Genomic DNA, 27,349 nt, shown 5'->3' on the forward strand with positions numbered 1-27,349 from the left:
CTATTAAGACAAAGAATGATTATTTACGTACCTGTCAGAATTCACCATGCTACGATGAGGGTTGTATTGCAAGTAGATGATGATATTTCCACAAGTTGTGGTGAATTTAGTGCAAGTAATTAGAGGTTTCTGAATCAAGTATATAGCAAGTTTTTCACAAACGTAAACCGCGCTCTGCAAATTCTGAATTGCTATAGCTATACATAAATATTTATATACATGTAAGCAATACAGCCTTGGTTTCATATTGAACATACAACATACACAAACAGCTTTCAAAGCATTGGCTAAAAATTCAGAGAGACAAGCCATGACAGTGTATTAAGTAAATTTACAAAGACATTGGCCAAAACACAATTGCATACTGGAAGCCTAGTAGTAAGTCAGAATGGTATATATGGTCTGAATGAATGTCAAACCTAGGATCATGAGTGCAGCAGCAAATGACAAGATTGACCATGGATTGTTGAAATAATCACGTCTGAGAATCGTCTGCCATCGGTGCCAGCGATCTTTATAATACGCATTCACATTCTTGGTGAGTTCTGCATAAGAGAAGTAGCCCGGGATGGTGTCATTGTAAAGCCTAGTGAAGAAACGAGCTATGTCCTCCTTGCTCAAGACCGTAGTTATAATTCCTCTCTGAATGAGAAGGTGTACATCTTTGCTAGACTTAATAAGGTTGTCCAACACCACAGCATAAGAGGTAATGTTAGAAATGGAGATGCTTGGATTGCACTGCTCATATGCGATGAGGTTTCTGAAGAGAGACTCTGCGTTCTCTCGAATGTTTACTGGCGGAATTTCCATCACTCCATTCTCGAAGGTTATGTCAAGCATGTTGTCACCAGTGTTTCGAAGCTTAAACTGAACTCCAGCTTGTAGAAGCTCTGACACAGATGGAATTGGTTCCCAGTAACTTTTGAACGTTAACTGTAACTGTGTATACGAGCCAAGCAAAGAGTTTCTTATGATGCCAAGTAAATGTTTGTTTTCCACTTCTTCATTGAGATGTGAAGACTGTGAGAAGGTGGAGTGCCTAAAGAAGTTGAGAGCAAGCTGGAACAGAGAATAGTTTGCTGGTTTATCATTGTTTTCCCTTGTGTTGTGGAACAAACACTCAAGAACTCTCCAAGGAAGCTGGTTTTCGAGTAGAAACAAGTCGTTTATAAGCGCAGTGTGCATCCATAACGTGTAGAACACTGGATCATCCTTGTTACTAGGCACCACTCTTGCATACTTGCGGAAAAGTTCTATAATAAAGCAACCATCAACCACCATCATTTCTACAAATTTTTCACTGCTCATATCAATTTTTTCACCGTAGCAATCTCGACACTGTTGTTCTATACTTCTAATGAGCTCGATAAGGTACTCCAGCCTCGTCTCTGATGTTGGTTTTCGGTCAAGGAGGCAATGCATATACCATAGCTTAATCTCTTCCATGACTTGCAGGTTCCTTTGTCCATGGTGAAATGGCCCTATTGAAACTAAATTCGGAAGAAAAGCTTTTTCGTTATGCCTGCGTAGCACGTTAGGGATTCTAAAGATGCAACAACAAGCTGGCAATGGAGGCTGCTGGTTAAGCTTTCCTCGAATCGAGGATGCTATTAATTCTACATCATGCCTGCTTTCACTCAAGGTTCGCCTCATATTTTTTTCTGCAATCACATCTCAGTTCTGATGACTAATTAGCACCGTGTAGAGGTCATTAACGTTGTTCTCTACCATCATGAACTCCATTCTAGCTCCTAGTTAGCTAAAATCTGGTTTCGACAGAGGAAAATGGAAATTGTTACAACCAAATGTCATACAAAGATTGGAGCAATTAATGAATATATATATTAACAAAAAAATGTGCGTTGAACCTCTACTTGGAAATTGTTACAACCAAATGTCCGTTGAACAACTGCTATTCTTGCAATCCTGTAGGGTGAAACTGAGATCTAATTATCCCGTTCCTCCGAAAATTCGAGGATGAGATTGATAAAAAAAAAAAAAAGCATTTAATTAAGAAAAGTTGAGGGGTTTTAATAATTTGGGTTGACGTTCATTTAACAATCTAACAATTTGTAGTGATTTCTGTGGTGTTTTTTACCTACATTGTAAAGGGGGATGCATATGCATGCATATGAAGATTTGAGGCGTTACAGTTAACACATTCTATATAGGAATTTAACAGGTAATTATTGATCAAAAGGTAAAGAGGAGAAACATGCTTCTTTCTTACCCGGGCATGCAAATTGCAATGCAAGTTCTAAACTGCGCCTGCACCATGTTCATCGAATTTGATGCAATTCTCCAATTGCAGGTTTTTCCTTGAGAGAATATTTTAATAGAGAGAAAAATTACAACATAAAAAGACCAATAAGGGCATGTTTGTTTGACAGTATTTAGCGCCAATCCTGTCTTGAACCAAACGCTTATTTAGCAACTGGACTATACAGAAGCATGGGCTTAACTAACACCAGCCCAAAATACACACGGACTCGAGCCGAAACACCGGCCCTAAACCCTAAACCCTCTTCGTCCTCTCTCGCCTTCAACAGCGAAGCCAAAATCTTCGCTGGTCTTCAACAAGGCAAATCTTCGATCGTAGTTAAATCTTCGTTCGTCTTCAAAGATTTGTCTTCGCTGTCGATAAACATGTAAGAGCCTTTTTCAAATTGTGTTTTGACATGGACAGTGAACTATCAATTGTGCTTACCCAGTACCAATTGATTGTTAACTAGCATTTCTTTATTGGGAATTTGGACTCTGATCATCGAACCTCAAATGTGTTTCGTCTGTTTTGTGTATTTGGGGTCACTTTTCCGATTGGGTCTGGGTCATCTACTCCTTTTTCAAGCTGAGAAATAATGTGCATAACTATAGTCAAATTTGTGATTCACTAATCATTTCAGATTCATCTAATGCTTTGGAATTCAAAGCACTTTTGAAATTCAGATTCCTCACTTGTGAAAAATTTACATGTTCTCACTTTAAGATTGGTGCAAAACCATGTTTAAAAGCAAGCTGAAATAGGAAAAATCGGTTTTATCAAACAAGAACAAGAAGTATATATGTTAAATCATGGATTTTTTTTCACATTTGGTACTCATTGCAAAATGCTAGGTGAAACCTAAAAAAGGCCAGTTGCAATAATTTCCCCATCTGTTCAAGAGGGAAATCTTATTTCCACCTTAGAGAAATGCATGAAGTCCTACACCAATATTGCAAACGATATTTTGCCTTTAATGAGACCTGTAGTTTATTTTTCTTTGTATGACTATCTGTCTCAACTCTCTCTCTATCTCTACCAAAAAAGAAGAGTGTCTTGTGCTGTTTATTTATTTATTGGTGATTTCATGTCCTTATTGGCAATCAATTTGATAATTCATTTTGCGAATGTGTTCTTTGTGCTGATTTGCATTGCTTAATTTAATACTTCTTTGTAGATTGTTAGTCGTTAGGGGCTGTCCTAAGGCATACCATCCATCGTGCATCAAGCGGGACGAGTCCTTCTTTAAAGCAAAGGCCAAGTGGAATTGTGGTATGCTACAATACATTAAAAGCTTGTTCATTTTTCACCAAATTTTTTTTAGTTTCTGTAGGCAATCTGGAAATGACTCATGTGTTTTAAGTTTTTCTCATGACTCCTCCTTGAAGAGGCACTCCTTTTTTCTTATTTTCCTGCCATTTTCTATTTCCAGTTGTGTTCTTATCACCATTCTCTATAACCATATAGGAAACATAACCTTTTTCTAATAAAGACAGGATTTATATCCACATCTCTGAATAGCATCTTTACACTTTAGTGGGGGATTTGTACAAGGTATGGTTGCAAAACTTTTGTGAAATTGTCTGTTCCCTTTTCACATGACGTTTCAATTTGGGGTCAGTTCTATTTTTCCAAGGCTTAGCTTTGTTATGAAATAAACCAGTTGCAACTTGCACGCCAAGACCATTAGTCTAGTGCTGCTACCTAGGCAAGAACAAAATTTACGTTTCATCTGATTGTTTGTTAAAGCTGCATGTCTTAATTTATACCCCATGCATTTTTTAGTGTGATTCCATAAAAGAACTGATTGTTGAAAATGTCTCTAAAAACTAGTGAGTTGTAGCATGCATTTTTAACGGATAATCTGTAACAATAAGTGCAATACACTGACCTTCTTGTTATGGTTTTTCTTAATTAGGTAGCGTTATCTGCATCTAGAGAACGTTAGCATATTGTGCACCAATATATCCAGTTGGATATTCTTATATGTTACAAATTTATATGAGTAAGTTGTAGTTAAAATCTTGGTTTTCCTCTAGTGTTCTGTGATGGTATTTATCAGATCCTTGTATGTCCTGCTGTCTATATATTGATATATACTGGTAATCTTTAGTTTTAGTTTCAATTTTATTGTATGACAATTGATTAATCTATGATGAATGGATTGCATTGGTGCACTTCAAATTAATTATATGTTTTTTTTAATGATAGCATAACCAATTGCAAAAGAATGGAGGAACAAGGCTTATCCAAGTGCACAGCACGTGCCTAGAGGTTTTAGATCGTCTTCCTCTTCCGCCCCAAAGCACTTTCCCCTAAACTTTAACCTAACTCTCATCCTATCCACCATGAGACTCATATCTCCAAGAACCCTCTACTGCTTGTCTTCCTCTTCGCTATCTCCTCCTTTTTTTCAGATTTCCCACTTTTCAACCTCTTCACCAGCTCACCATTTTCACAGTAACTATTCTTTCAGACGCCATGATGAGGATGTTCGGAATGTGAGGATTTCGGTTTGGTGGGACTTTGAAAACTGCCATTTGCCGGCTGGCGTCAACGTGTTCAAGGTAGCACATGCGATCACTGCTGCTATCAGGGCCAATGGGATAAAGGGTCCCATTCAGATCACAGCTTTCGGCGACATGTTGCAGTTGTCAAGGGCTAACCAGGAGGCCTTGTCCTCTACTGGGGTCAGTCTTACTCATGTTCCTCACGGTTAGTCTGATTCTTCATCTTAACCGCTTATCGTTTCTTTTTGTGTGGTGAGGTTTGTTGCAATGGCTGGAAAGGTGTATGATTGCAGACTATGAGATGAATGATTTAATTGCATAGATATAGTTGTTTTGTATGTATGCCCATATATTTCTATAATAAATATGTATAAAAAGTACTTTTATATTGAGGAAGATAAATGCTGAAACAACTTTGTTTTCTTTTGTGAATTATTTAATTCAATTTACAAGTTGCTGCAAATGAGTTGAAGTTGGGAATTATGTGGTGCAATGCTGAAATAAAGTAGCCTATAGTATACTCATACGTGTATATTTGTAATTGTATCCTATGAGTGCAAGTGGTGTGACAAGGGTTGACTAAGTGGAAGATTGTGTGAAAAAATTGTATATAAAGTATCTGGGGGAATGCAGTTGTATATCTGATCTTTCGAGGTTCTAAAAGTGAACGCATGAGACCTCCAAACATTTTGACCCTCTTGAGCTCTAGTACAGCAGAATGCTAAAGGTAGCACAATGGTACACACAATATATGTTGTTACTGAGTGCAATGATATACTGTTTAAGTTTTTAAAGAAATGTTTATTTTTTAAAGTGATCTAAGCGAACACGTCGAGGATATGGTTGACTTAGATTTTGTTGCTGTTTCTCTTGATAAATTTGAAGGTTGTTTTTACTTTTACTGAAAGTTATGAGGTGAAAATAAGTAAATCAAACCCAAAAAATAAAAATAAAACACTTAAGGAGGATTGCTTTCAGCAACTTAGATAAATATAAGGACATTACATTTTTTGAAATCTCAAATTTTCATGGATGAGATAAGGTTGTGTAAACAGTATTACAACAAAAAAGAAAAAAGAAAAAAAGAAGAAGCATGTTATGCTGCACATAGTGACCAATAATAGCACTAAAGGAGAACACAGTTAAGCAGTTAAAGGTGTAATTCTTTGAGGGTCTAGTGGCTGTCTACCATGGTGTTAGGCCTCTAGTTGTCACCAAAATGAGTATGAGTTGCTAAAATTTATGAAATTAAAAAAAAAAATTAAAGGAAAGGAGAAACAAAGATCTAGATATGGCTATCAGCGTAACAATGCATAAATGTAGCTTTGACCTGGCATTGCTGCACAATCGGAGCAGTAACTTGCTTTGTTCTTCGATGCTCACAATTTGTAACAAAGTAAATAGATGTTCAAATTTAATCTCTCCTTTGTATGCATTTGTACTTCCCAGTATGAAGAATAGATATATTTTTAACAGTTGCAGATCTTGGAGTCGACTGTCTCTAATCATGGTAAACTTCATCCATTTATAGTTGACTATAACATTCCAATAGTCAAGTATCGCTGATATGGTTAATTGTGAGATTGCCAACTAATACTAGTATTCTATTATATATGAATTTGGTTAGGGGTCTGAAGGGGCTGCATATGACCTCTTTTAAGTGTTGCTATTTGAACTATCGCTTTTTATCCATATGCAATTCTTTTGGACAGTAGGCTGTACTTTAATATGCTGAATATAAATCTAGGATCCTTCTACATGACAGTTTATTTAATCTTGACTGTGCTTTTATCTTTGGGCTCGTTTGTGTTCAAAGTTAGTCATTGCTGGTTTGTTAGAGAAAGCATTAAAGATTTATGACTTGCAATCTAAGTCAGGATGCAAATTTCTCTTCATGTTGTTGTTCTTGGTAAAGAAGGTATTTTTATTTATTGATATTTTTATGCAGAATATATAAATTTTTCACCGATGGTATTTGATATGTATGTCATCATTTTATGCAAGATGCCATACTGGTGGTAAATGCTTAATGTACCTTCTGAAGTAAATTTCACTACTGATTTTTCTGTTTGAAATAAAATTTCAACTTGAAATGGGTTTAACATGTGCATTCCCATCTGTGTCTGCGCACAGACAAACATTCAGTTCTTGTATCCTAACCATATTATATTGCAAATATTTTCGTTATTGCAGGTAGAAAGAACAGTGCTGATAGGTCTCTTCTTGTAGATCTTATGTATTGGGTTTCTCAAAATCCCCCACCAGCACATCTTTTCTTAATTTCTGGTGACAGGGATTTTGCTTCCATTTTACACCGGTTAAGAATGAACAACTACAATATATTGCTAGCAAGTCCTGAAAATGCTCCTGGTGTCCTCTGCAGTGCTGCAAGTATCATGTGGCCATGGCATGCTTTGCTTACAGGTGAAAACCTCACTGGAAAGTATTTTAACCAACCACCTGATGGTCCCTATGGTTCTTGGTATGGCCATTACAAGGTACCTCTTGAAGACCCGTACTCAGTGGTTGAGCCTCCAGCACAGTCACAAACTGAGAAGTTGTCTGAACCTGGTTCAGATTCTAAGCCTCGTCCAATTCCTACTGCAGTCATGAAGCAAATTCGTCAGATATTGAAGTCACACCCTAAAGGAATCTCCATTACAGACCTTCGCATGGAGCTTGGGAAATGTAAGTTGAGTATAGATAGAAACTTCTATGGGTATAAAAAGTTTTCGAGCTTTCTTTTATCAATTCCACATATTTTAAATCTCCAACCGTTAGGTGATGGAAAATTTCTTGTACGTGATGGAAGTGAAAAATCATCTGAACCATGTCAGTCCAATCTAGGTATGTCCACAGAATCTATTGCTGATAATGGAGGCCAGGATCTGAGTTTAGCCTCACAGTTAGATTGTGAGGACAAGTCTATTAATGTAAGTGCAAATAGAAAGTTGTCATCACCTTCATCCCATGAATCAAATGTGGAAGAACCTAATAGAGAATTGCAACAACCCTTTTCACCTAAATCGGATGGGAAGTCAATATTGCCTCCTTCCCTTGAGAATGTGAAGTCTTCGGCAAAACCACAACTTTCTGCACTTGATGAGAAGTCACCATCCACTCCTTGCACTGAGAATGTGAAGACTTCAGTGCCCATTGATGGAAAGGTTGTCGAAGTGGCTAAAGAACAAGATAATGAGCTTCATTTTCCCCCAGCAGTTGCACAAGGTTCTTCATCTGAGGTGGGTTATTTTAAGTGCATTTGGAGACAATGGTTTGGCTATAGAGGTAATGTTTCAGAGACTAGAAGTCATGACGGTCAAGAAGATCATTACACTTCCGGTAATGTCACTGAGAAGGAAGGCCATGACACTCCAGTGAAACAGTGTACTTCTGTTGGTAACTCTGGACAAAGAAAAGATAAGGAAAAGTTAGTGGGATCAACGAGTCAGGTCGTTGATCAAGCACCTCACCTTTCATCTTCTTCATCCTACAATGAATCAGATAAGGACAGCAAAACTGCAACAAGTTATGAAGTATATGCTCATAAATCTAAAACAAGTCAAGGGTTTTTTGATCAGATAGTAAACTGGTGTAAATTCTGGAGAAGTAGCCCGTGCTCTGATCAATTGAGTGATCAATCCTGTGACAGACCGAACCTGATGAACACTCACTCTCAAGAGCACATGCTCTTTTCGACGGATTCATTTTGGCATGACTTGGAATCTTTCATGGGCACACCTAAAGGATCAGTTCTTGTTTCCGAATCAAGGACCAGGTATCATTTACTCCTTCATTCTTTTTTGTGAATTATACACACACCCAGTTCTAATCTTCACGTTTGTGTTACCTTGTGTAGTGGAATTCTTTTTTTGATTAAAAAACAATGATCCCAACTTCCTTTTATTTCGTCACAGGGATAATTCTGTCCAACTTTAGAACTAGGAATTTGCTAACATGTTTATTGATTTTTTGTCTGATTCTTTAGGTCCTTAGATTTTGTAATAGAATACATATTATGTATGTACATAGGGTAATGTTCTCTTGCAAAATATCCGGCACGTATGTTGTAGTACTCAGAATTCAAATTTCGATTGTAAGTTTGGCAAGAGAGAATTTCCTTATATATGTGTATATGTATGAAATTTAAACCCTTAAGAAGTCTTGGATATAAAAGGATCCATATTCTTCATCTGAATTTCTGAATTTGTCCATGAGGCAGAAAATTTTGATGTTAGAGTTGAATGAATTGCATCAAGGCGGTGCAATAGAGTTTAATTATGGGTGTAGGAACTCTTTCATTGAGGATACAAGATTGATCAGTCCATTTCGAGATTGCAAAAAGTACAAGAAACCTGAAGATAGGCTTTTTTTTAAGCCTCGGATTGTATTCAACGTACTTTCATAGTCCTTAAGTTTTAAATAGTTCTCAATGATCCTTGCTCATACTGGAGTTGATATTCAAATATCCGGTCAATGGAACAGTTGAACCCAAATTGATTCTTTTGCTGATTTTCTTTGACAGTATTGTTTGAACTTGGTTGCGTCAGAAGTTGCTATTAAACTTGTATCTTAATGCTATCCTTGTGCCTTCAATTGTTACAGGGAACAGATGGCACTGAATCTTCAGAAGGAAGGACCTTTGTTTCTTAGATCTCTCCGCAAGGGCGATCTCGTTCACTTGGTAGATTTGTTAATATCAGAAAAAAAATGGGTGGAAGAAAGCCCCTCCCAGACGTCACCATTCAAACTTACCTATCACAATGGAAAGAGTTCTCTAGATCATTCTAATGATACAAATAGGTTGACATCCATCTTTTTGAATAAACCATCACAACATGACATACAAAGATCACGAGAACATGATGGAGATGAAAAATGTCGGAATATTCCTCATAGTGGAGTTTCACTACCTGCCATTAAAAAGAAACCCTCCAACAGGTGTAGAATTGAGATAATAGCCGATTGCCAAAAGCTTGTAAATGAGATATTGAAAGAGTACCCAGAAGGATATAACATGGCCTTATTCAGAAAGTTGTTTCTTGATAGGTATGGCTACCACCTTGATTTGCATATGCTTGGTTATCAAAAGTTGGCATCCCTGTTACAAATGATGCCTGGGGTTAAACTAGAGTCCTCTTACATCAGACCTGCTTGTAAGACTCCAAAAATGTCTGATATGGACAGTTATGTCCGTAATATCCAAAAACAGACTGTCAGTCATACAGTGGCTAATGCAGATAGTGAATTATCTGATGCGTCAACCAAGGATGATGTTAGCGACTCACCATGGGAAGAGCTGGGCCCTGTTGCCAGCAGATCGGAAAAAAATGAAGTGGAAGTAGCATCAAGGAGGAAGGCAATAGAATCAACATGTTTTGATTATGAACCGTCCCTTTCAGATGGCTTGTCAGATTCAGAAGGAGAGACTTCGCCCTTAACTGAATTAGAAGGAGAAGGTGCGGCCAGAGTGAACAAGGAAGATAGCTCCCTTTTGCAGATCCTTGACTCGTGGTACAGCGGTAAGGATGGCGGAAGTAGCAAGGACAGGTCAGAGAATTTTGAGGGGTTGGTTGATTTCACAAATGTTTCTAAGCTATCTGTTTCATCTGGAGTTGGCCCCATGAGTGGTACTTGTTCGGGAAACGAAGCCCGCAAGCAAAGACGTCAAAAGAACTACTGTTTTGTTGCAGATTCTGGTGATAACAAGGACAAGCTATTTGATGGCATAGTAGGTAGCTTGAAGAAATCAAGTGAGCCAAGGATGAAGAGCTAGAGGGTTTAAATAATTAAGAGTGAGAGCAAGTCAATGAAGCATATATCTTCTACATTCGGAATAGATACTAGGAAATGTAGAACTTGAGTAATCAAGTGATGTAATCCCTGGTCACGGATCATTTTTTTGAAATTAGGTTTCGTTTACAGATTTTATTTTTGTAAAAGGCGGAGCCATGTTTCAGGATGTTGATATAGATTTTCCTATCCTGATTAATTTATAAGAAATGGCTTTCCAAAATAATTCATTATTGATTGGCTTCCAATGTGTATATGGATTCGCTTTCAGGAATAGTCTTCCCAATGTATAGTTAGTTGCAAGAAATGGACCTACAGATACTGGCATCAAGCGGTATACAGAGGCAGTTTTATCAGGTAAAATTACTGCTACTGATCATAAATATAATTTTAAAAATAAATTACAACATTTTACATGCAGAAAACATAGTCTATGTGCAAGAAATCGCTAATACTTGATTTCTCTATCTGTTTGTAACAGGAAGCAAGGATTAAGGTGTGTTTCTTGTTGATTCACAATTTTGGTCTAATTCCTGATTCATTAGCTTTATAATATAAATGCATCTGTTCCTTTCTCTTAATTATCACTCTCTCTAAATTACAGACTGCAGTTTTCATAGGGTGCTTTAGTACTAAAGTTTTTATATATAAATCTAGCAACCAAAAACATTGACCTAAGAAAAACTTTAGGGTTTAGTATTGATCAATGTTAACTTTCATAACCAATAATTAATATTCAAATTTTTAAAGTTTTCTTTTGATTGTTGTATATAGGAAATTAGAAAGAAACTGAGTCTTTCTTTTGTTGTATATATATTTATAGGGACATTTGCATAATTCTTTCTATTTTTACGTTCATCTTTTCTTTGTATTTGTTGTGCTCATCTCTAATTTGACTCAAATGAGTGATGGTGGACTGAAATTGTACGTGAGTCTGAAGTCTGCAAAATGCCAAATAAAAGGGACGTTTGATATCCTAGCTGCACTGCATCTGCATGCAACTCATTTTGGTAAGCAATGTGGACATGGTCAACACATCCAGCTTCACGCTTAATTGTTTAAGGATCAAAGCCCTAATGTGATCGTTGTGGAAGATGGTGATTTCATTTGGGCTAGAGGGCCAAGACATAAGCCCATTGTTGGACCACAAGTCCAGTGTAATTTTTCAGAAAACCTGACGATTGTCTTTTTTATTTTTTTATTTTTGGGTTTGGTAGATGGTTTTAGGATAAACTTCATATACCAATCACTTGCAAATCAACACGTGTATATGTAAACTCTGATATTTCGAGTTTGTAAGAGTTCGAACTTATAATGTATGAGTTTATGGCTTGTGTCATGCTCACCCTTTGTCATTGAGCCACTTGTTCGAGTTGACAATATTAAAATACATAAAACAAGCCAATTCCATGTCACTTTGCGTGTGAGGAAATCTCATCTTCTTGTAATTTAGAACAAAAAAACACACAAAACAAGATTGAATCCTCCCCCTCCATTCGATACAAATGTGAAAGGTCAAGAATAAATAATATTAAATCATTCACCATGAACGAATAAACCAACAAATGAAAGGAACCAATAAAATAATAATAATACTTATTACAAGGGCCATAGGATGAGAAGACTTGATTAAAGAACGCAGCGATGCAATGATAATAGTTGTTACATGATAGCATTTTTTTATTTCTCTGGTCAATAATGTAATTATATATAGGATAATTTTTTCACGTATTATTGTGTTATTAGCCGAAAATAACAAAGTAGTATTATTCCCAAGTGAGTGTTTTTGCATAGGATGAGAAGACTTTGATTAAACTTTGGCTGGTTTGGTTTGGGTTTCACTTCTTCACATAAACTGGCGGCTGTGGTTCTCTTAACAATCGCCATTCAAGGACTCTGTCACCAACGAACAAGAACATGCGCCGGTCAAGCATTTGGCTTTCGAATCTAAGATGTCAGGACGTGGAGCCAAGCCAACCAGACTTTCTTTTTCTTCTTCATTAAACAATATATATTATTATTATTATTATTATTATATCAATTTATGGAACTTTACTAAATCGATTATAGACCCCAAAAAAAAAAAAAATCGTTTGATAACTATTTTAAAAAAATTAAAGAAATTTTATGTGCCACTTTAACACTCACTATGAATTTGAGTCCCGGTACGTTTTATTATCTTCATTCTCAGCTCTAAAATAATTTTATTCTAATAACATAAACCAAATGCAAAGTTAACTTGCAAAATGTTATATAAAAAATAACTATGGACAATTATGTTTTAGTTAATAATATAGGGATTAGATATTTTATACGAGCGATATTAGGAGAGGAAACCTCGGATGCTCTTAATTACCCTAATATATGTACTAAAAATGTGTAGATGAAATTAATGTAGTCAAACTCAACTGCCCTCGTGGACATGTGAATTCATGTATGTGGCACTCTAAGCTCTCTCTATCTGTGCCAACTCTAAAAGAAGCTTCGGATGATTCTGTGTATAGATTCAACATTAGGTACGCGCCAGAAGATTTTATCAAACGCGGACTGTGCATGGTGATCTAGAAAGAAAACGAGGATATAAACAATTCGAGTAGATTAAATTGTAAACATATCCCTTATGTTTGACACAGCTTAGACAAACGTCACAAGGCTTTAGACAAAAATTTGCATCGATCGATCCCTTTAATAATTTCCAAATTGTGACAGAAGAAGGTGTTGGGAAAATGCTTTCACACACACATGGTGAAATTCAGAAACCAATCTCATTGGTGGATCAAAAAAAATATTGTATATTTACCTTGTGAAGAGATGTGGGGATCAAGAAAAATATGGAAAATGGAAGAAAAGGACACTCTGCCTTCCCCCTTGACTCTTATTAAATTCTTATGTACAACTAATTAAAGCATATAATCAGTCCATCCATCCTCCTTGAGTCATGGGTGGACTTTGACCACTACTTTTCTAACCAGCTCCCTCTCCTTTTTCCCTTGCCCGGCTGCTCTCTCTCTCTCTCTCTCTCTCTCTCTCTCTCTCTCGCTTACTGGTACCACTACTTTTCAAGTTGTCCTCCTTCCTACTTTTCAAGTTCTCACTAAACCAGAAACAAATATTTCCCTCTCTCTCTCTCTCCCCCTTGCTTACTAGTACTACTACTTTTCAAGTTGTCCTCCTTCCTACTTTTCAATTTTCCACTAACCAGAAACAAATATTTCCCTCTCTCATCAAGTGCCCACCTCTTCTCTTATTGTTTCATCAGTTTCTGCGCTCACCAGTATGAATGGTTTCTTTTAATATTCTTGATATCCCTACTTTTCAAATCTCTCTCATCTCTCTGCCAGCTTCTTTCATAGTTAAAGGTACCAACCCCACATCACCTTCTGTACATACACACCATTGCCATTCTGATTCTGATCACAGATCCTTAATTTCCCCATAGATATATATATATGTGTGTTTCCAAAGCTACCACCTTTATAGTCAAGACCTTTCTCATTCTTTCTAGATCATCGTGGTGTTCTGCATATTATTCAAAATGAAATAAGGAGGACAAATGTTGGGTAGGGCCAGAGACTCATAGCCAGCTAGTCTTCTCAAATGACATAAAGGTCGGCTGTTGCAGTGTAGCTAGGGAGATCCAGAGGGATTGGATCTCCTATAGCCTGCAGCAACAATTTTATCAAACACTTTGTACATGGACACTGCCTTCCAGCTCGATGAAGGCTCTCGCGCCAGTTTTCTTAGACTCATCATGCAGTCTTTTGGCTGCTTCTACATCTGCTTATGGTCTTATATGCCCCCTCCTTCTAAGTATGCATCATCAAAACTCTCTCTCTCTCTCTCTCTCTCTCTCTCTCTCTCTGTATAAATGCGGCCACTATAGCTCATACATATTTTATATATGCATGCAGCTGCTTATTCTTTCTTGATGGTGTCTATGATGAAGAAAATCAACCAAGCTCTTCTTCTGGGAATCAGGCTCGGAGGCTTTTTGATGAGTATCGGCAATCAATATTCAATGTTGTCGAAAATGAGTAAGACAGACAGTACTAGAACTACTTTGTAATTAAATTTTGCTAGCTAGATATATAGCAAGTCCAATTAAACCAGCGACATTAGCTTCCAATGTGTATGTATATTGCTCTCATAAGTGTTTTTTTCTGCATTTATGTATATGATCAGATGTGTTCCAGGATTCGCTTTCAGGAATAGTCTTCCGAATCTAGAATTGCAAGAAATTGACCTACAAAGACTGGCATCAAGCAGTGTACAGAGGCAATTTTATCAGGTAAAATTACTATTGTTGATGATAAATATAATTCAAAAATAAAATACATTTACATACATTTTACATGCTAATACTTGATTCCTTATCTGTTTGTAACAGGAAGCAAGGATTAAGGTATTTTTCTTGTTGAATCACAATTTTGGTCTAATTTTCTGATTCATGAGCCATAGTTTTATAATATATAAATGCAGATGTTCCTTTCTCTTAATTATCAATTTTCCCTCTAAATTACAGACTGCGGTTTTCATGGGGTGCAAGAGTGGAGAGATTGAGCTTGGCCTCTCCAATGTGCCTCAAGTAAGAAAACCACAAACAATTCTCACCCTGCAAATCAATAAACTAAGCTTGTATGCTAATAAACTAATCCAATTGTTTTTGTTTAATTTCCAGATAAACATAAAAAGGGAACTGATGAGAAACTGGTTGCCAGAAGCTTTCACCAGACAATTATCTCCACATACAGCAGTTGCCAACAGGCCAAATAATCCTGATCAGCAAAACCCACTTTCATCCTCCTCCTCATCTTTTAGATCACTGTCCACCATGGATAGCCCTGAATATTCCTCCATCCTCTTCAACATTCCAACCACCACCACTACTTCTCACATTAATATCCCAGAAGTCTTTACACAACCAGCTCCTAATCCATTGCAACCTATTAATATTGTTACTTCATTAGAACCAATGCCACCTTTAAATATCATTAGTAGTTCCATTACTAGTCCTCATCAACAAGCCTTGCAAGCATTTTCTCGAATACGAAACACCCAATTCCCTAACCCTGAGATCGAAGATGCCGCGATGACAAGAGCCATCCTTGCAGTTCTATCTGCTTCTCCTTCTTCTTCTTCTTCACATCAGCCACCCCCACAAACTAATGTTCCACCTTCTTCTTCTACTGCTCACTTTCTCACTCCAAAGACAAGTGCTTTCAAGACTTACAATTCCTCACCTTTAGCCCCAAGAACGCCGAAGAGCGCTAATGTACGCAAGCAAATCATGCTCAAGAGATCCATTTCCTTCTTGAGAAGTTTGAATCTAATGAGACTTCGCGAAGGTATCCAAGCTACTCGCCCCACTAGCAGTCAGCTTCATCACATGATATCGGAGCGTAAAAGGCGTGAGAAACTCAACGAAAGCTTTCATACATTGAAATCACTACTTCCTCCAGGAACCAAGGTATATGTATGCATACACTTTTTTGTTTGAACACATATTAGGCGAGTTTAAGGCTTAGGGTTTCGCTCTCGGGTTTTAAGTATTAATGATTAGGCTTTTATTATAAATGTAGAAAGATAAAGCATCGGTGCTTACAACTGCAAGGGAGTACTTGATTAGTTTGAGAGCTCAAGTTGCTGAGCTTAGTAAAAGAAACCAACAGTTGGAGGCAAGGCTTCCTCCAGCTGCCAAAGAAGCTTATAATGAAGAAGCAGCAGCTGCAGCAGGCTCCTCAAATGAAAGAGTTAGTGTTACGCTTACACGAGTAGCATCCGAATCAACCCCAGATCAAGATCAGCAAATTTTTGACTTGCAAGTGGTTCTGAGATCAGTAGAATGCTGCACTGAAGATATGGTGATTCGAATATTGGAATTCTTAAAGCGGGTTAACAATGTAAGCTTGATGTCCATGGAAGCCAATACTTGGATGTCAGGATCTGATTCTAACGTCAACCGCGTAATCTTGAGATTAAGAGTTGATCAGGTATGTAATTAATACAACTACGTACTTATTGATTTTTTTTAATTTCTCAATTTCATACAACTATATTGTTCCCTTCTACTGAAGCATGTGTGAAGGTAATTGACCTAGCAATCACCATAGTATTAAAATTTTAATATATACATCTAGCAGCCAAAAACGATGACCTAACAAAAACTTTAGGAGGTATGACTCGGTTGAGCTTTTCCACCTTTACTCATGTGGGAAGAGGTTTGAAACCCCCTCTCCAAATCACTTGTACTAAAAATTAAAAAAAATTAAAAACTTTAGGGTTTAGTATTGATCAATGTTAACTTTCATAACCAATAATTAATAATATTCAAATTTAAGTTTTCTTTTGGTTGTTAGCTTGTTATATATTTAATGAAACAAAATTAGAATTATTAGTCTATATATATATATATATATATAGGAAATTAGAAAGAAACTGAGTAAATATTAATTATTTATTTTGTTGTTTATAATTTTGTAGGGGACCGAATGGGACGAGGCTGCCTTCCAGGAAGCAGTGAGAAGGGTGGTTGCTGACTTGGCATTGAATAATTGCAGCAATCCATGACTTCTTTCTGCAGGGTGGTTCCAATACATATAGCTAGGACTAGACTAGTCAAGATTTTGATATATGCATGGATGGATGCCCCTTCTACTTTTGGCCATGGATGCCTTCAAATTTTGACCCTATCACACATCATCACCATCCATTCCATTCATATTTTGTGCCTCATTTGTACAATTTTAATAACTGCTTCTTTGCGTGCATCCATTAGTGTAAGAGTCCATTAGTGTAGGAGTTTGGAGCAATTGCTTCTTTACAAAGCATCCATTAATGTAATAGTTTAGAGCAATTGCTTCTTCAAGAAAGGTTCTAAGTTCGAATGATCAGAAAAGTAACTAATGAAATAGAAGAATATATAGAAATTATTGTATTAATCTATTAGTTATATAAATATTTATGGGAAGGAAGTAGCCATGAACGGACTTGTTGGGACATCCATCCACCAAGGAAAGTTGGGGTGAGTCAAGCCCACCAAATAAAAGTCCTTGTTTTATCTTTCTTCCTTTGTAGGGGTCTTATGTGGGTTCCTACGTCAATTTTGTTTCTTGTACGAAATGATGTGTTGCCCAAATTGACTGCAAATAGGAAGAAACCATGAAAGCAACCGCCATGAAAGAACAAACACCAACAACTGTTTAAAGAGTTGATTGATACAAAGTTAGAACAACACATGTATTCAAAATCTTGGTCCGACATCAAAAATTCACTTTTTCAATGTTTTCTCTAAAACCACAATAATAACATATGCCATGTCATGCTGGGTGTTTAAGGTTGAGGTTGAGATTGCGGTTGGGTTCATGCATCGCATAATATTAATATTAATCTAGCCTAGAGATTATATTAAAATCCCATTTGTCTTTGGTCCTTTTGTTGGGCAACAATATCATCTGTCTTGAAATTTCAAGGTCAGTCAATCACTTTTCTACACAGGAATCAGTAAAGCCCTTCGAGACGGCGGTTTTGACTTTTCTATATATAAATATAAGAATATGAACCTTTCAAGGGTTGAAGTGCTCCACCTAATGGGGTAAGCAAACTCACCCGCAGGTCACAAGTTGGTCAAATTCATTCATCTAACAGGTTCTGGGCAAGGGCTCTAGCTGCCCATTTTGTATATTTCCGGTACCACTGCCACTTGGAAATTGGAAGTTGGAAGCTTTCCTTTCCAAGATTCTGTATAGTGTCGGCAAGTTGGGAGGGATCGGAATTATGTATACTAAGATCTGCTTGACTTTTATTCTCTATATGTCACCTTGATTAAATATAATGCGATGACTAAAAGATTATGCCACCTCAATTAAATATAATGCGATGACTAAAAGTTCGACACCACAACACTACCAAAAAATAAAATAAACAAGCAAAACGAAGTAAATGTTTTCTGTTTGTTGATGGTATTTCTTCTTGGATCATCTGATGGGTAAATGCTATAGGGTGTATGATAAGCCTCCGCACGTCTTCATCATCAGCTCAACAATATATTAAATCTCTTCTGGTAAACAAAATTGATATATAACATTGACAACGCTGAAATAGAAACCGTAGCTCAACATGTAATAACAAGCTAGGGTGAACCTGGAAATTTGAAAACCGACCCTGCATCCTCCCAAAATTGCCCCCTTCGAACCCGCAAAATTTCACTACACACATAGTGATTACTGATTAACAAATAATATTAATTTACAAGGACAGCAAGTGATTCTGAACGGCTTCCTCGACAGTTCCAACTTTCCAGCTGATGCGCTGGTGATGTCCCCGTAAAGCATTGAAGCCCCCAGGAAAAACAAGTAAAACTAAAACTCTGCAGCTTGAGGCCATCTGAACACTTACGTTCCGACTGCCGTAACTGCATCTTCATCAGTAGAATCAGGTGAAACAATTTCCTCCATGGGTTCTGTTTCTGCTTCATTGTCTGTCACAACATCTACTAGCTTCTCCCTAAGCTTTGTTGTAAGTTCTTCCATAGCAGTGTTATTCTCAGCCAAAAACCTTTTCAGAGCATCCTTGCCATGGAAATTTTGACCATTTAAATTATAATGTGAACCAGACTTTGTGACGAATTTGTTTTTCACTCCCAATTCTATGATCTCTGATTCGCGACATATACCCTTACCAAACTCCAGCTCTATTTGAACAGTTCTGAATGGAGGAGCAAGTTTGTTCTTCACTATCTTCACTTGAACTTGACTTCCTAAAGTCTGCATAGCAAATTAATTTCTTTCAAAAGGATGCATAACCATAGCATCTAATCCTCCAATCCAAAGGGGCAAAAAAACAAAGAACGGATAACAATGTAAGCCATATTACTCAGATTCAGGTTATTCTTCAGGGTCTCATTAAATGGTATTCAAGACCAATTCAAAGTTCTAATTCAGGGGTAATGGCTACCAGGGAAACTACTTCTGTCCACAAATAAAGTTCTAATTCATGGGCACGATAGACAGATGGTTTTGTACCTACCTCTTCACCCTTCTTGATAAGCCCTATTCTCCTAATATTAAGTCGCACTGAAGCATAAAACTTTAAAGCATTGCCGCCACAAGGAACTTCAGTTGGCCCACCAAATCCTCCAAAAGTAGAAATCTTCGACCTCACCTGAAGATAAACACAATCAATTGCAGAAGTCTGACCTTTGAACAAATATCCACATCTTTCAATGAGATTGAGAATATCAGATTATTATTTCAACAATACAAAAGCCACCAAATTCAGAAAGTAGTTCAGGATAGACTATGTACAAAAAGTTAAACCATACAAGTCAAAGTGAAACTACATAACAGAATTGTATTCAAATTGTATCAGAAATGAAACACACTAATACCTGATTTGTAAAGATTAATATTGTCTGCGATAGAGACAAGGAGTGACTCAATTTGCGAAGCGCCTGGCTCATTAATCTAGCCTGCATAGCCATATGAGCATCACCCATCTCACCATCAAGTTCACCTTTAGGCACAAGGGCAGCCACCTGTCATCATATGAAAACCATTCATCCACCCAGACAAGCTACTGTGCAATGTAAAAGACAAAAATCTGGCTGTAAAAGTACAATCTATAAAAGCCTCTTGAGATGATATGATGGGGAAAACATTCAATGAGAACCAAAACCAAAGAGGTTTTGTACGAACACATGAAGCATGCTTAATTTTCAATGGAAAAGTCGACATGGATAGTTTACCATGACAATATAATGTTACTGAAAAGCACCTTACTTACACTGTCAACAACTACAACATCAACTGAACCACTCCGGATTAGAGTGTCTACAAGACTAAGGGCTTGCTCACCGCAATCAGGTTGCGAGAGAAGTAGATTCTCAGTGTTTACCCCAATAGCCTGAGCTAGTGAAGGATCAAGGGCATGCTCAGCATCAACAAAAACACAGTACCCTGCATAAAGTTGCATAAAACAAGGAACTCAATATCATAACAGCAGCCAAAAGAAAACACTTTAGCATCAACAGGGTAACTCAAGATCATGAACAAATCTAAATTTTACCACACCAGCATTAGAACTTAATTGATATTTAGGTATCTCCTATATGGATCAAATAAAAACTTTTTACAGGGTACAACTGTTCTAACTCCAAGAAACTCAGGAGATGATCAGGAAACACAATTTAGATGTGTGCGTGGTAGTACCGTGTTCACATAGAATAAACAACTGAAAGAAAGAACGAAAAAGAAAGAGTATTTTTCACATACAATAGCCATACCATGTTCTATATATGATGTGCAAAATGTTAATGTACCACCAAATTATAGTAATAAATTCCATAGTCTAACCTCCTTGCTTCTGTGCTTGGGCTATTACATGCAGAGCAAGAGTAGTTTTCCCAGAAGCCTCAGGACCAAATATCTCCACAACACGTCCCTACAGAAATTCAAAGAATGAATATCACAAGCAGCTAATACATATTCAAAAGTGATGTATAAGGTCAAATCTGTGCATCTAGCAGCCTATGCACAAAAACACTCATGTGTGATCAAGACAACAAATGACCAGTAATAATGACCCTAAACATTCAACTGATTATGTTTTGCATAATACCTTCGGAAATCCACCAGTTCCCAGTGCTAAATCCAGAGCAAAAGAACCCGTGGATACCACGGGGACCTGTCGAGGAGAGGCGGACCGACCAAGCCACATTATAGATCCCTTTCCAAATGAGGATGTGATCTGATCCAAGGCTTGCTGCAGGGCTAAATCTTTCTTGGACATATTCTCTTCATTGGAGTCACTTCCATCTGACTTAGATTTCTTTCTGCCTTCAGAGACCAATTCACATTTTTTTAAATCATAAGGCGCACAAAGTGTCTCAGAAAAATAAACAAATAACATATACTAACATTTCCTAAACAAAGTTATCGAAGAAATCAAAAAAGGGAAAAACTTGAAGCAATCACCTTTAGAAGAAAAATTGCAAAGCTGAGTAGATGGCCCCAATATTCCTCTCCGATGTACCTGCAAAACAAAAACAAAAAATTAGATGCACGAACCTCTAAGGGTATAACTCTGTTTTAACTTTCTGTATCCGAATAAATAAACCATTTGCGATTCAGACACTGTTTTCCCAACTTTCACAGCGACCAAACAGACAACTAAAAATGCACAAAATGAAGAAATGGCAAACCTGTGGTGGGAATAGAAAACGTTTCATAGAAAGAGCGTTTCGGAGAAGCCTTGCCATAGGCAACAACCTCCAAGTTTCCAAGCCTCCACAGCCCAGCTTCTCCAGAATCAAATAAGAGAAGAGCAAAGCAAGGCAAAACCTAGCCTAAAAAGCAATTTAGAAAAATTTGCTAGGCCATGCATATACGAAGGGGCAGAGGGAAAGAGAGAGGGAGAGGGAGAGTCTGGGTTTTAGGGTTTTGGGTTTGTTTTCCCTCCTTTTTGAATGCTGAGTATCGCAGAGTGAAGAGCTGACTGTTCGGGCTTTCGACTTTTCGTTCTATTAATTTAGGATTGGGAATTTACACGTCGGATATTACGAGGGAGATGAGAGCCCCCCTATTGTAAATAAATACGACGGGCTTTTTCCTACATTCTCACCCTATAACAAATTATTATCGTATATTTCTTTTTTTTCTTTTTCTTTTTTGTAATGAATTATTTATACTAACACCCTGAGGTTTCTTCTGTTTTAAAAAAAAAAAAAAAATTCAATAATTACATGAACACCCTCTGAGGTTTTAGTTTATTTCACAAAATCAATTTTCGTTGATTGTTTGTCCAAAAATTGATGATTTTATTGAAAAAACTTATTCAAATGACAAAATTAACCTCAATGAAGTATATGCAATCTAATCTTAAAGGCCAACTTTGTCATTTGGAGAATTTTTTTTGTATAAAATCAGTAATCTTTAGATGAAAAATCAATTAAAATGAGTTTTGTGAGAACAATTTAAAACCTCAAACATTGTTCGTATAAGAGATTTTGTGAAAAAGCTAAAGCCTCAAGGGGTGTTAGTTTAAATAACTCTTTTTTCACAAATATTATTTGTTACTTTAAAAACCACTCTTAGGTATTTTTCTTTTTCATCTTTCTCTTTGAATTTTATTTTTTCAAATAATTATTGAATAAATGTCAATTTAGGCTCTTTTTGGAGTAAATCAATTTATAGAATTTTGGGGTACACGATCAATTGAGACTATTTGTAGGAATTGAAAAGACTGAATTAGACACGTTATATGATACGTGTTCTTCGTTTCCATTAAAATGTCATTGCATTAAACTTGCAGCTTGCGGGCCAGCCACTAAACAATCAGGCTAAAAAGCCACGTCTTATAATTTACCAACTCAAGAAAAAAGGCTCCATATAAAAAATATAAAAAAACTCAAGAAAGAAGGAAAAAATCAATTGAGATAAAAGGACCAAAAAAAATTACACATACCATTAATAGGGTACTAAAAACGTTGTCCATCAAATACCAACAAATCACAATGCCATCCAAACCATATTTTTTATCACATCCCCTCTAGACCAACTTAAGGTAAAAAAAAAGGAGAACCACTCCCACTATCACTCATCATACAGAGGTAAAAATATATTGATCATACAAAAATGACCAGCCACCATTTTCTATCAAAACAGTCTGAAGGTCCAATGAGAACGCTCAGCTACTCAACCCGCCCTTCGGAAACAATCATATTCTACTGCTGTTTGCATTCTGGAGGCCGCTCGCCCTGCTGACCGTCCGCAAGTTGTGCTCTTCCACTCTTCTGCATTACATAACACGAGCGATCAGGACACGGAAACGAAAAGTTGATTTTAGACAAAACAAGTTGAAGATGTGGGATCAATAAACAAATTTAAGGCAAGCCAGTATTTTCAACATTTGTTTCTTTTTGGAGGTGGCGAAAATATATGAAAAAAAGGAAATACCTTGTGAGCAGCTGATGTCTGCAACAGAATTCCGTAAATTTGACAGAAAAACAAGCATCATTTCAGACTTTGAAATAATTAAAAAGGAAGAGATAGTTAATCCAAATTTGAAAAATACTACACCTTCTTTTTGGTTTTGCCTTCATCATCATCTTCATCGTCTTCATCATCATCTTCGTCCTCATCTTCATCCTCATCATCCTCATCATCATCTTCATCTTCAATGTCATCGTCTTCATCATCTTCCAAGTCTCCAAAATCATCTCCCTGGATAGCTTCTCCCGTAAACCATGAAACAGCATGGGGGATGATCTTATCTCGAATGGTAGACCTACAAAATAATGATGCCAATAGCAGAAGAAAAAAATTAAACAAAGTTACTCAATTACAAAATTCCCAAAAACATCTAGCAGTAGCAGAGAGTTCAGAAATCTGTCAATGGATAGAAAAAAGTATGAACTCACCCAATGTCATAATCCTGTTCCATCTGGTTTTGGAGTTCCTCAGCCTGTTGATAAAAGGGAATGAATAAGACACCACAAAAGGCCAAAAGTCGTTAAAGGAAACAAAAATTAAAGAAGACCGTCTCTTACAGCATCTTCCTCAATATCTTCGTCATCCTCAGGAACTTGAGGTGGACTAAAAAAGTTGAAGAAGCTTTCGCAATTCTCAGTTCTAGTGATTGGCTTAGCATTCTTAGATCCCTTCTTAGGCTTCTTCTTAAGGAGCTTCTGTGTCAAACATTTTGCCGGATACCATTCAATCTCCGTCCTACAAAGCACCAAGTAAAACCAAATGTAAAATAAAGTCAAACTGCCATGCACATGACTTCTTGGTAACATAAGTATAAAATAAGGAACTAAACTATTTAGCATAAAGGCAATGTAGGAACCAAACTTACCCTATTGCTTTCTCAAGAATGGGTTCGTCTTCATCTATCATGTGATATATCTTTGTCAAGACAGAGTTCTTAAAGAAGGGGTTGGTGTCAAAGTAGAACTCAAGTTTGAACCCCTTGGGATTGTCTATCCTAAACCACTTGATGTCCCTAAGATATTTAAGGGCCCCTTCATCACGCTCAGTAATCTGATATCAAAGGATAAGAAGAAACAGTTTATTTGACATACAGCAACACAACTTCATAAATGAGAAACATTATGCACAAATGACAACCTCCTCAGCTAGCACTTCATTGTTTTTCATTGCATTGAGCCAGAAATCAGGCACTCCTTTCTCTGTAAAAATGCAAAAGCAAAGTCCAGAAACTAATAAGTTTCACACATTAAATAAAAACTTATATTGGTTCTGCAAAACTATCAAGAGTGTACCCTCAGCAGCGTTTGCTGCTTCAGTAGTAGCTCCTTCAGCTTCCACAACACCATTTACGATCTCGTATCTCTGTCAAGTGATCAGTACAATATATTTTAAAACCAAGGACATGCAAAGAAATGACAATAAGCAAACAGCATCCATAATGCAATAAACGAGCACACACTAACACAGGCCAGGGGTGCCACCGCTACCTTGCTTAGGTAGACTAGTGGTAAGCCACTAAACCACCTAGCCTTATGTGCTATGTAAAACATACCTTGCTATACAAAGGCTGGTACAATTTCTGATACTTGGCTTCCAGGGCTGCTCTCTCCTCAAAAAACTTTGCTTCTAATTCATCATGTTGGGTCTGCAAGTTGAGAAAGGCTCAGCGTGTTTCACACGTCCAAATAATATGCACACCTTCTTTCATTTTTCGTCAAATAATACTAAGAGAGCGATCAACAAGTTCCATTCAACAAATAACACCACCACTTGATGACAAATTGACTCCAATCATTTTGTCAATTACAATGAATATTTTGCAAATTCTAAGAGAACCCCCAACTCAAACTCAAAAAGTAAAATATACACCAGAAACCCGTCATATCAATCAGAAGTCAGAACTATTGTTACCAAATAAACTTATAAATGAAATAAGAGTGTAATATAATCAATCAATGAACCAAAAGACAAAAAACAAATATCAGCCAAACAAAGACTTAGACCAGCAAAGTACAGCACCAAACTACATGCTTCAGAGCGAGAGAGAATCATGCCTGGATTTCTCTAAGAACATCAACACGCTTTCTGACTACAGGAGAGAGACTCTCGAGGATATCAGAGTGCTGCCCGGCCAAACTCTGTATCTTATTCTGCGAAGACACAAAAAACCCAAACTCTATCAGCCAAACAAAGGCTTAAACCCCCAAAAAAAAACACTCAAATAAAAAACAAATATCGATACATAAAATTGAAAAATTAACAAGTCTAACGGTGACTGGGGATAAAGCACTGACCTTGAGAGCGTTAACGAGGCCTGCTCGATCCTCTTCGTTCAGAGCTGCAGAGACAAAAATGAAAAGCAATATAAGATCACCGCATCAGATTACCAAGCATGAGAAACAAAGAGAAAGAGATAGATAAAGAGTACCACCAGCGGCGAGATCAGACATGTTCATGCTATCCTTGTCGTTGCTCATTGTGATTGCAGAGGGAGAGAGGGGGAGATAGAAGAAGGCGGCAAAGCTAAAACCCTAGAAGCGGTGAGGGGGGAGGCAAAGTGTAAAGAGAGCTTTCAAAACGTGGCCTCCGTTTAATCCTTTGCTCCCTCTTTTTAAACCCTAACACCTCTCTCTCTCTCTCTCTCTCTCTCTCTCTCCTTATTATTATGGATGGTAGTGGTACACTGTGATGCGCTGTCCCATATTTTTTAAAATTAATTTCTACATTTTTCATAATTGATTTTTTAAATCTTTGGGCATGGTTGAAACTTGAGAAGGGCCGGTGTGATGAAATGGATCTCTAAACAAAATGGATACATGTGGCTAGTTTTTTTGTGGTCAAAAATATATTTGCCCATATGTTTTCTATTTATTCAAGGATTTTCATGTAATAAATTTGATCTCGTGAGCTCTTTCAATAAAATTATATCTCAAATTTGAGATTGTTGGAGAGCTTTATGGATTTGCATTTGATTTTCTAGTGGTTTGTGGAGGTGTTTAATTTGCGGGTAATGATCGCGGGAAGAGATGATTCGCGGGAAAAAGGTGGTTGCGTGAAAGGGGCTTGAGAACGATAAATTATTTCATTTTCCATGTTTAGTAAGTTCATATTTGGAAAAAGGTTTCTTACCTCATGTGAAAATACGGGGGAAAATAAAACCCTCCATCCATTTTGTGTTTCATTTTTGTTTTCCATGGGAAATCATGGTAAGTTTTTTATGATCAATTTACCCCCATTAAAAAATAACCAAATCAATGAAACTTCTTTTTTTTTTCTAATTTAAGGGTATAGTATAATGGAAAGTCTAAACAATTTTTATTTCCAATTGATAACCAAACCAAACATTGGTAATGATATATTACTTTCTAAGTATTACAAAACATGAAAAATGAATCTCCAGTTTTTTTCCACAACCAAACACAACCTATGTGGACCACACAAAAAACCCTATGTGTACACTTGTTTAGGTTCATTTAAAAGTTATCAGTATTGGTCTTTGAATTGTATTTTAGAGGTATTTAGTTCGTGTGAAGAGGTGATTTGCATTAAAAGATGATTCGCATGGAAAAATGAGTTACGGTGACAGGGGCTTGGGAATGGAAAATTATTTAATTTCTCATTTGTTTGTTAAGTCCATATTGGGGAAAAGGTTTTGTAGCTAATGTGAAAATGAGGAGGGAAATGAAACCGTCCATCCAACTTGTGTTTCATTTTCCCTTTCGATGGAAATCAAGGACCAAGGTACATTAATTAAGTTTTATATGATCAATTTACCCTAATTAAAAATTGAATAAATAAAG

The 27,349-nt window shown here is 36.9% G+C and overlaps 5 protein-coding genes across 12 annotated transcripts; 2 read left to right on the forward strand and 3 right to left on the reverse strand.

The window, feature by feature from the left end:
• Positions 1 to 245: 245 nt before the first annotated feature.
• On the reverse strand, positions 246 to 1,737 carry LOC103340731 (UPF0481 protein At3g47200-like). Its single transcript, XM_008244175.3, has one exon. It carries the CDS (start codon positions 1,651 to 1,653, stop codon positions 373 to 375), a length of 1,281 nt encoding a protein of 426 aa, XP_008242397.1. The 5' UTR covers positions 1,654 to 1,737; the 3' UTR covers positions 246 to 372.
• Positions 1,738 to 2,467: 730 nt separating this feature from the next.
• On the forward strand, positions 2,468 to 10,796 carry LOC103340696 (uncharacterized). Of its 4 annotated transcripts, none has more exons than XM_016795986.2 (6): positions 2,468 to 2,648; positions 3,438 to 3,532; positions 4,179 to 4,265; positions 4,472 to 4,975; positions 6,964 to 8,548; positions 9,376 to 10,796. In XM_016795986.2, the coding sequence occupies exons 4-6, from the start codon at positions 4,609 to 4,611 to the stop codon at positions 10,544 to 10,546; spliced, it is 3,123 nt and encodes a 1,040-aa protein (XP_016651472.2). In that variant the 5' UTR covers positions 2,468 to 2,648; positions 3,438 to 3,532; positions 4,179 to 4,265; positions 4,472 to 4,608; the 3' UTR covers positions 10,547 to 10,796. The 4 variants fall into 4 exon arrangements, with proteins under 4 accessions (XP_016651472.2, XP_016651473.2, XP_088899289.1 ...); XM_016795987.2 differs by lacking the exon at positions 4,179 to 4,265 and having other exon boundaries at positions 6,964 to 7,458; positions 7,552 to 8,548; XM_089043163.1 differs by lacking the exon at positions 4,179 to 4,265 and having other exon boundaries at positions 6,964 to 7,458; positions 7,618 to 8,548.
• A 2,801-nt stretch (positions 10,797 to 13,597) lies between these two features.
• On the forward strand, positions 13,598 to 17,625 carry LOC103340697 (basic helix-loop-helix (bHLH) DNA-binding family protein). The gene is made up of 8 exons (XM_008244141.3): positions 13,598 to 14,373; positions 14,475 to 14,597; positions 14,746 to 14,851; positions 14,951 to 14,965; positions 15,086 to 15,148; positions 15,242 to 16,030; positions 16,143 to 16,553; positions 17,044 to 17,625. Exons 1-8 carry the CDS (start codon positions 14,258 to 14,260, stop codon positions 17,128 to 17,130), a joined length of 1,710 nt encoding a protein of 569 aa, XP_008242363.1. The 5' UTR covers positions 13,598 to 14,257; the 3' UTR covers positions 17,131 to 17,625.
• A 998-nt stretch (positions 17,626 to 18,623) lies between these two features.
• On the reverse strand, positions 18,624 to 22,059 carry RECA2 (recA DNA recombination family protein). 2 transcript variants are annotated; one of them, XM_008244142.2, is made up of 8 exons: positions 21,761 to 22,059; positions 21,534 to 21,591; positions 21,178 to 21,395; positions 20,913 to 21,000; positions 20,344 to 20,516; positions 19,949 to 20,095; positions 19,588 to 19,722; positions 18,624 to 19,325 (listed from the first exon to the last, which is right to left on the reverse strand). In XM_008244142.2, the coding sequence occupies exons 1-8, from the start codon at positions 21,815 to 21,817 to the stop codon at positions 18,954 to 18,956; spliced, it is 1,248 nt and encodes a 415-aa protein (XP_008242364.2). In that variant the 5' UTR covers positions 21,818 to 22,059; the 3' UTR covers positions 18,624 to 18,953. The 2 variants fall into 2 exon arrangements, with proteins under 2 accessions (XP_008242364.2, XP_016651656.2); XM_016796170.2 differs by having other exon boundaries at positions 20,335 to 20,516.
• A 914-nt stretch (positions 22,060 to 22,973) lies between these two features.
• On the reverse strand, positions 22,974 to 26,220 carry NAP1;3 (nucleosome assembly protein 1;3). Of its 4 annotated transcripts, none has more exons than XM_008244144.3 (12): positions 25,981 to 26,220; positions 25,844 to 25,887; positions 25,604 to 25,699; positions 25,102 to 25,194; positions 24,842 to 24,911; positions 24,687 to 24,748; positions 24,415 to 24,599; positions 24,107 to 24,284; positions 23,978 to 24,021; positions 23,637 to 23,844; positions 23,514 to 23,531; positions 22,974 to 23,350 (listed from the first exon to the last, which is right to left on the reverse strand). In XM_008244144.3, exons 1-12 carry the CDS (start codon positions 26,024 to 26,026, stop codon positions 23,282 to 23,284), a joined length of 1,113 nt encoding a protein of 370 aa, XP_008242366.1. In that variant the 5' UTR covers positions 26,027 to 26,220; the 3' UTR covers positions 22,974 to 23,281. The 4 variants fall into 4 exon arrangements, with proteins under 4 accessions (XP_008242366.1, XP_008242365.1, XP_008242368.1 ...); XM_008244143.3 differs by having other exon boundaries at positions 25,978 to 26,220; XM_008244146.3 differs by lacking the exon at positions 23,514 to 23,531.
• Between the last annotated feature and the right edge of the window lie 1,129 nt (positions 26,221 to 27,349).

Source organism: Prunus mume, linkage group LG8 (genome assembly GCF_029339155.1).
Source record: "Prunus mume cultivar Tortuosa linkage group LG8, ASM2933915v1, whole genome shotgun sequence".
Classification (NCBI taxonomy): Eukaryota; Viridiplantae; Streptophyta; class Magnoliopsida; order Rosales; family Rosaceae; genus Prunus; species Prunus mume.

Coding starts and splice junctions, on each gene's coding strand:
- LOC103340731 (XM_008244175.3), bottom strand. CDS start 1,653: ATGAGGCGAACCTTGAGTGAAAGCAGGCATGATGTAGAATTAATAGCA.
- LOC103340696 (XM_016795986.2), top strand. CDS start 4,609: ATGAGACTCATATCTCCAAGAACCCTCTACTGCTTGTCTTCCTCTTCG. Junction 4,976..6,963: donor TCTTACTCATGTTCCTCACG/GTTAGTCTGATT, acceptor TCGTTATTGCAG/GTAGAAAGAACAGTGCTGAT. Junction 8,549..9,375: donor GTTTCCGAATCAAGGACCAG/GTATCATTTACT, acceptor CAATTGTTACAG/GGAACAGATGGCACTGAATC.
- LOC103340697 (XM_008244141.3), top strand. CDS start 14,258: ATGGACACTGCCTTCCAGCTCGATGAAGGCTCTCGCGCCAGTTTTCTT. Junction 14,374..14,474: donor TATATGCCCCCTCCTTCTAA/GTATGCATCATC, acceptor ATATGCATGCAG/CTGCTTATTCTTTCTTGATG. Junction 16,031..16,142: donor TACTTCCTCCAGGAACCAAG/GTATATGTATGC, acceptor TTATAAATGTAG/AAAGATAAAGCATCGGTGCT.
- RECA2 (XM_016796170.2), bottom strand. CDS start 21,817: ATGGCAAGGCTTCTCCGAAACGCTCTTTCTATGAAACGTTTTCTATTC. Junction 21,396..21,533: donor TTGCAATTTTTCTTCTAAAG/GTGATTGCTTCA, acceptor TGGTCTCTGAAG/GCAGAAAGAAATCTAAGTCA. Junction 19,723..19,948: donor TATTAATCTTTACAAATCAG/GTATTAGTGTGT, acceptor GTTTATCTTCAG/GTGAGGTCGAAGATTTCTAC.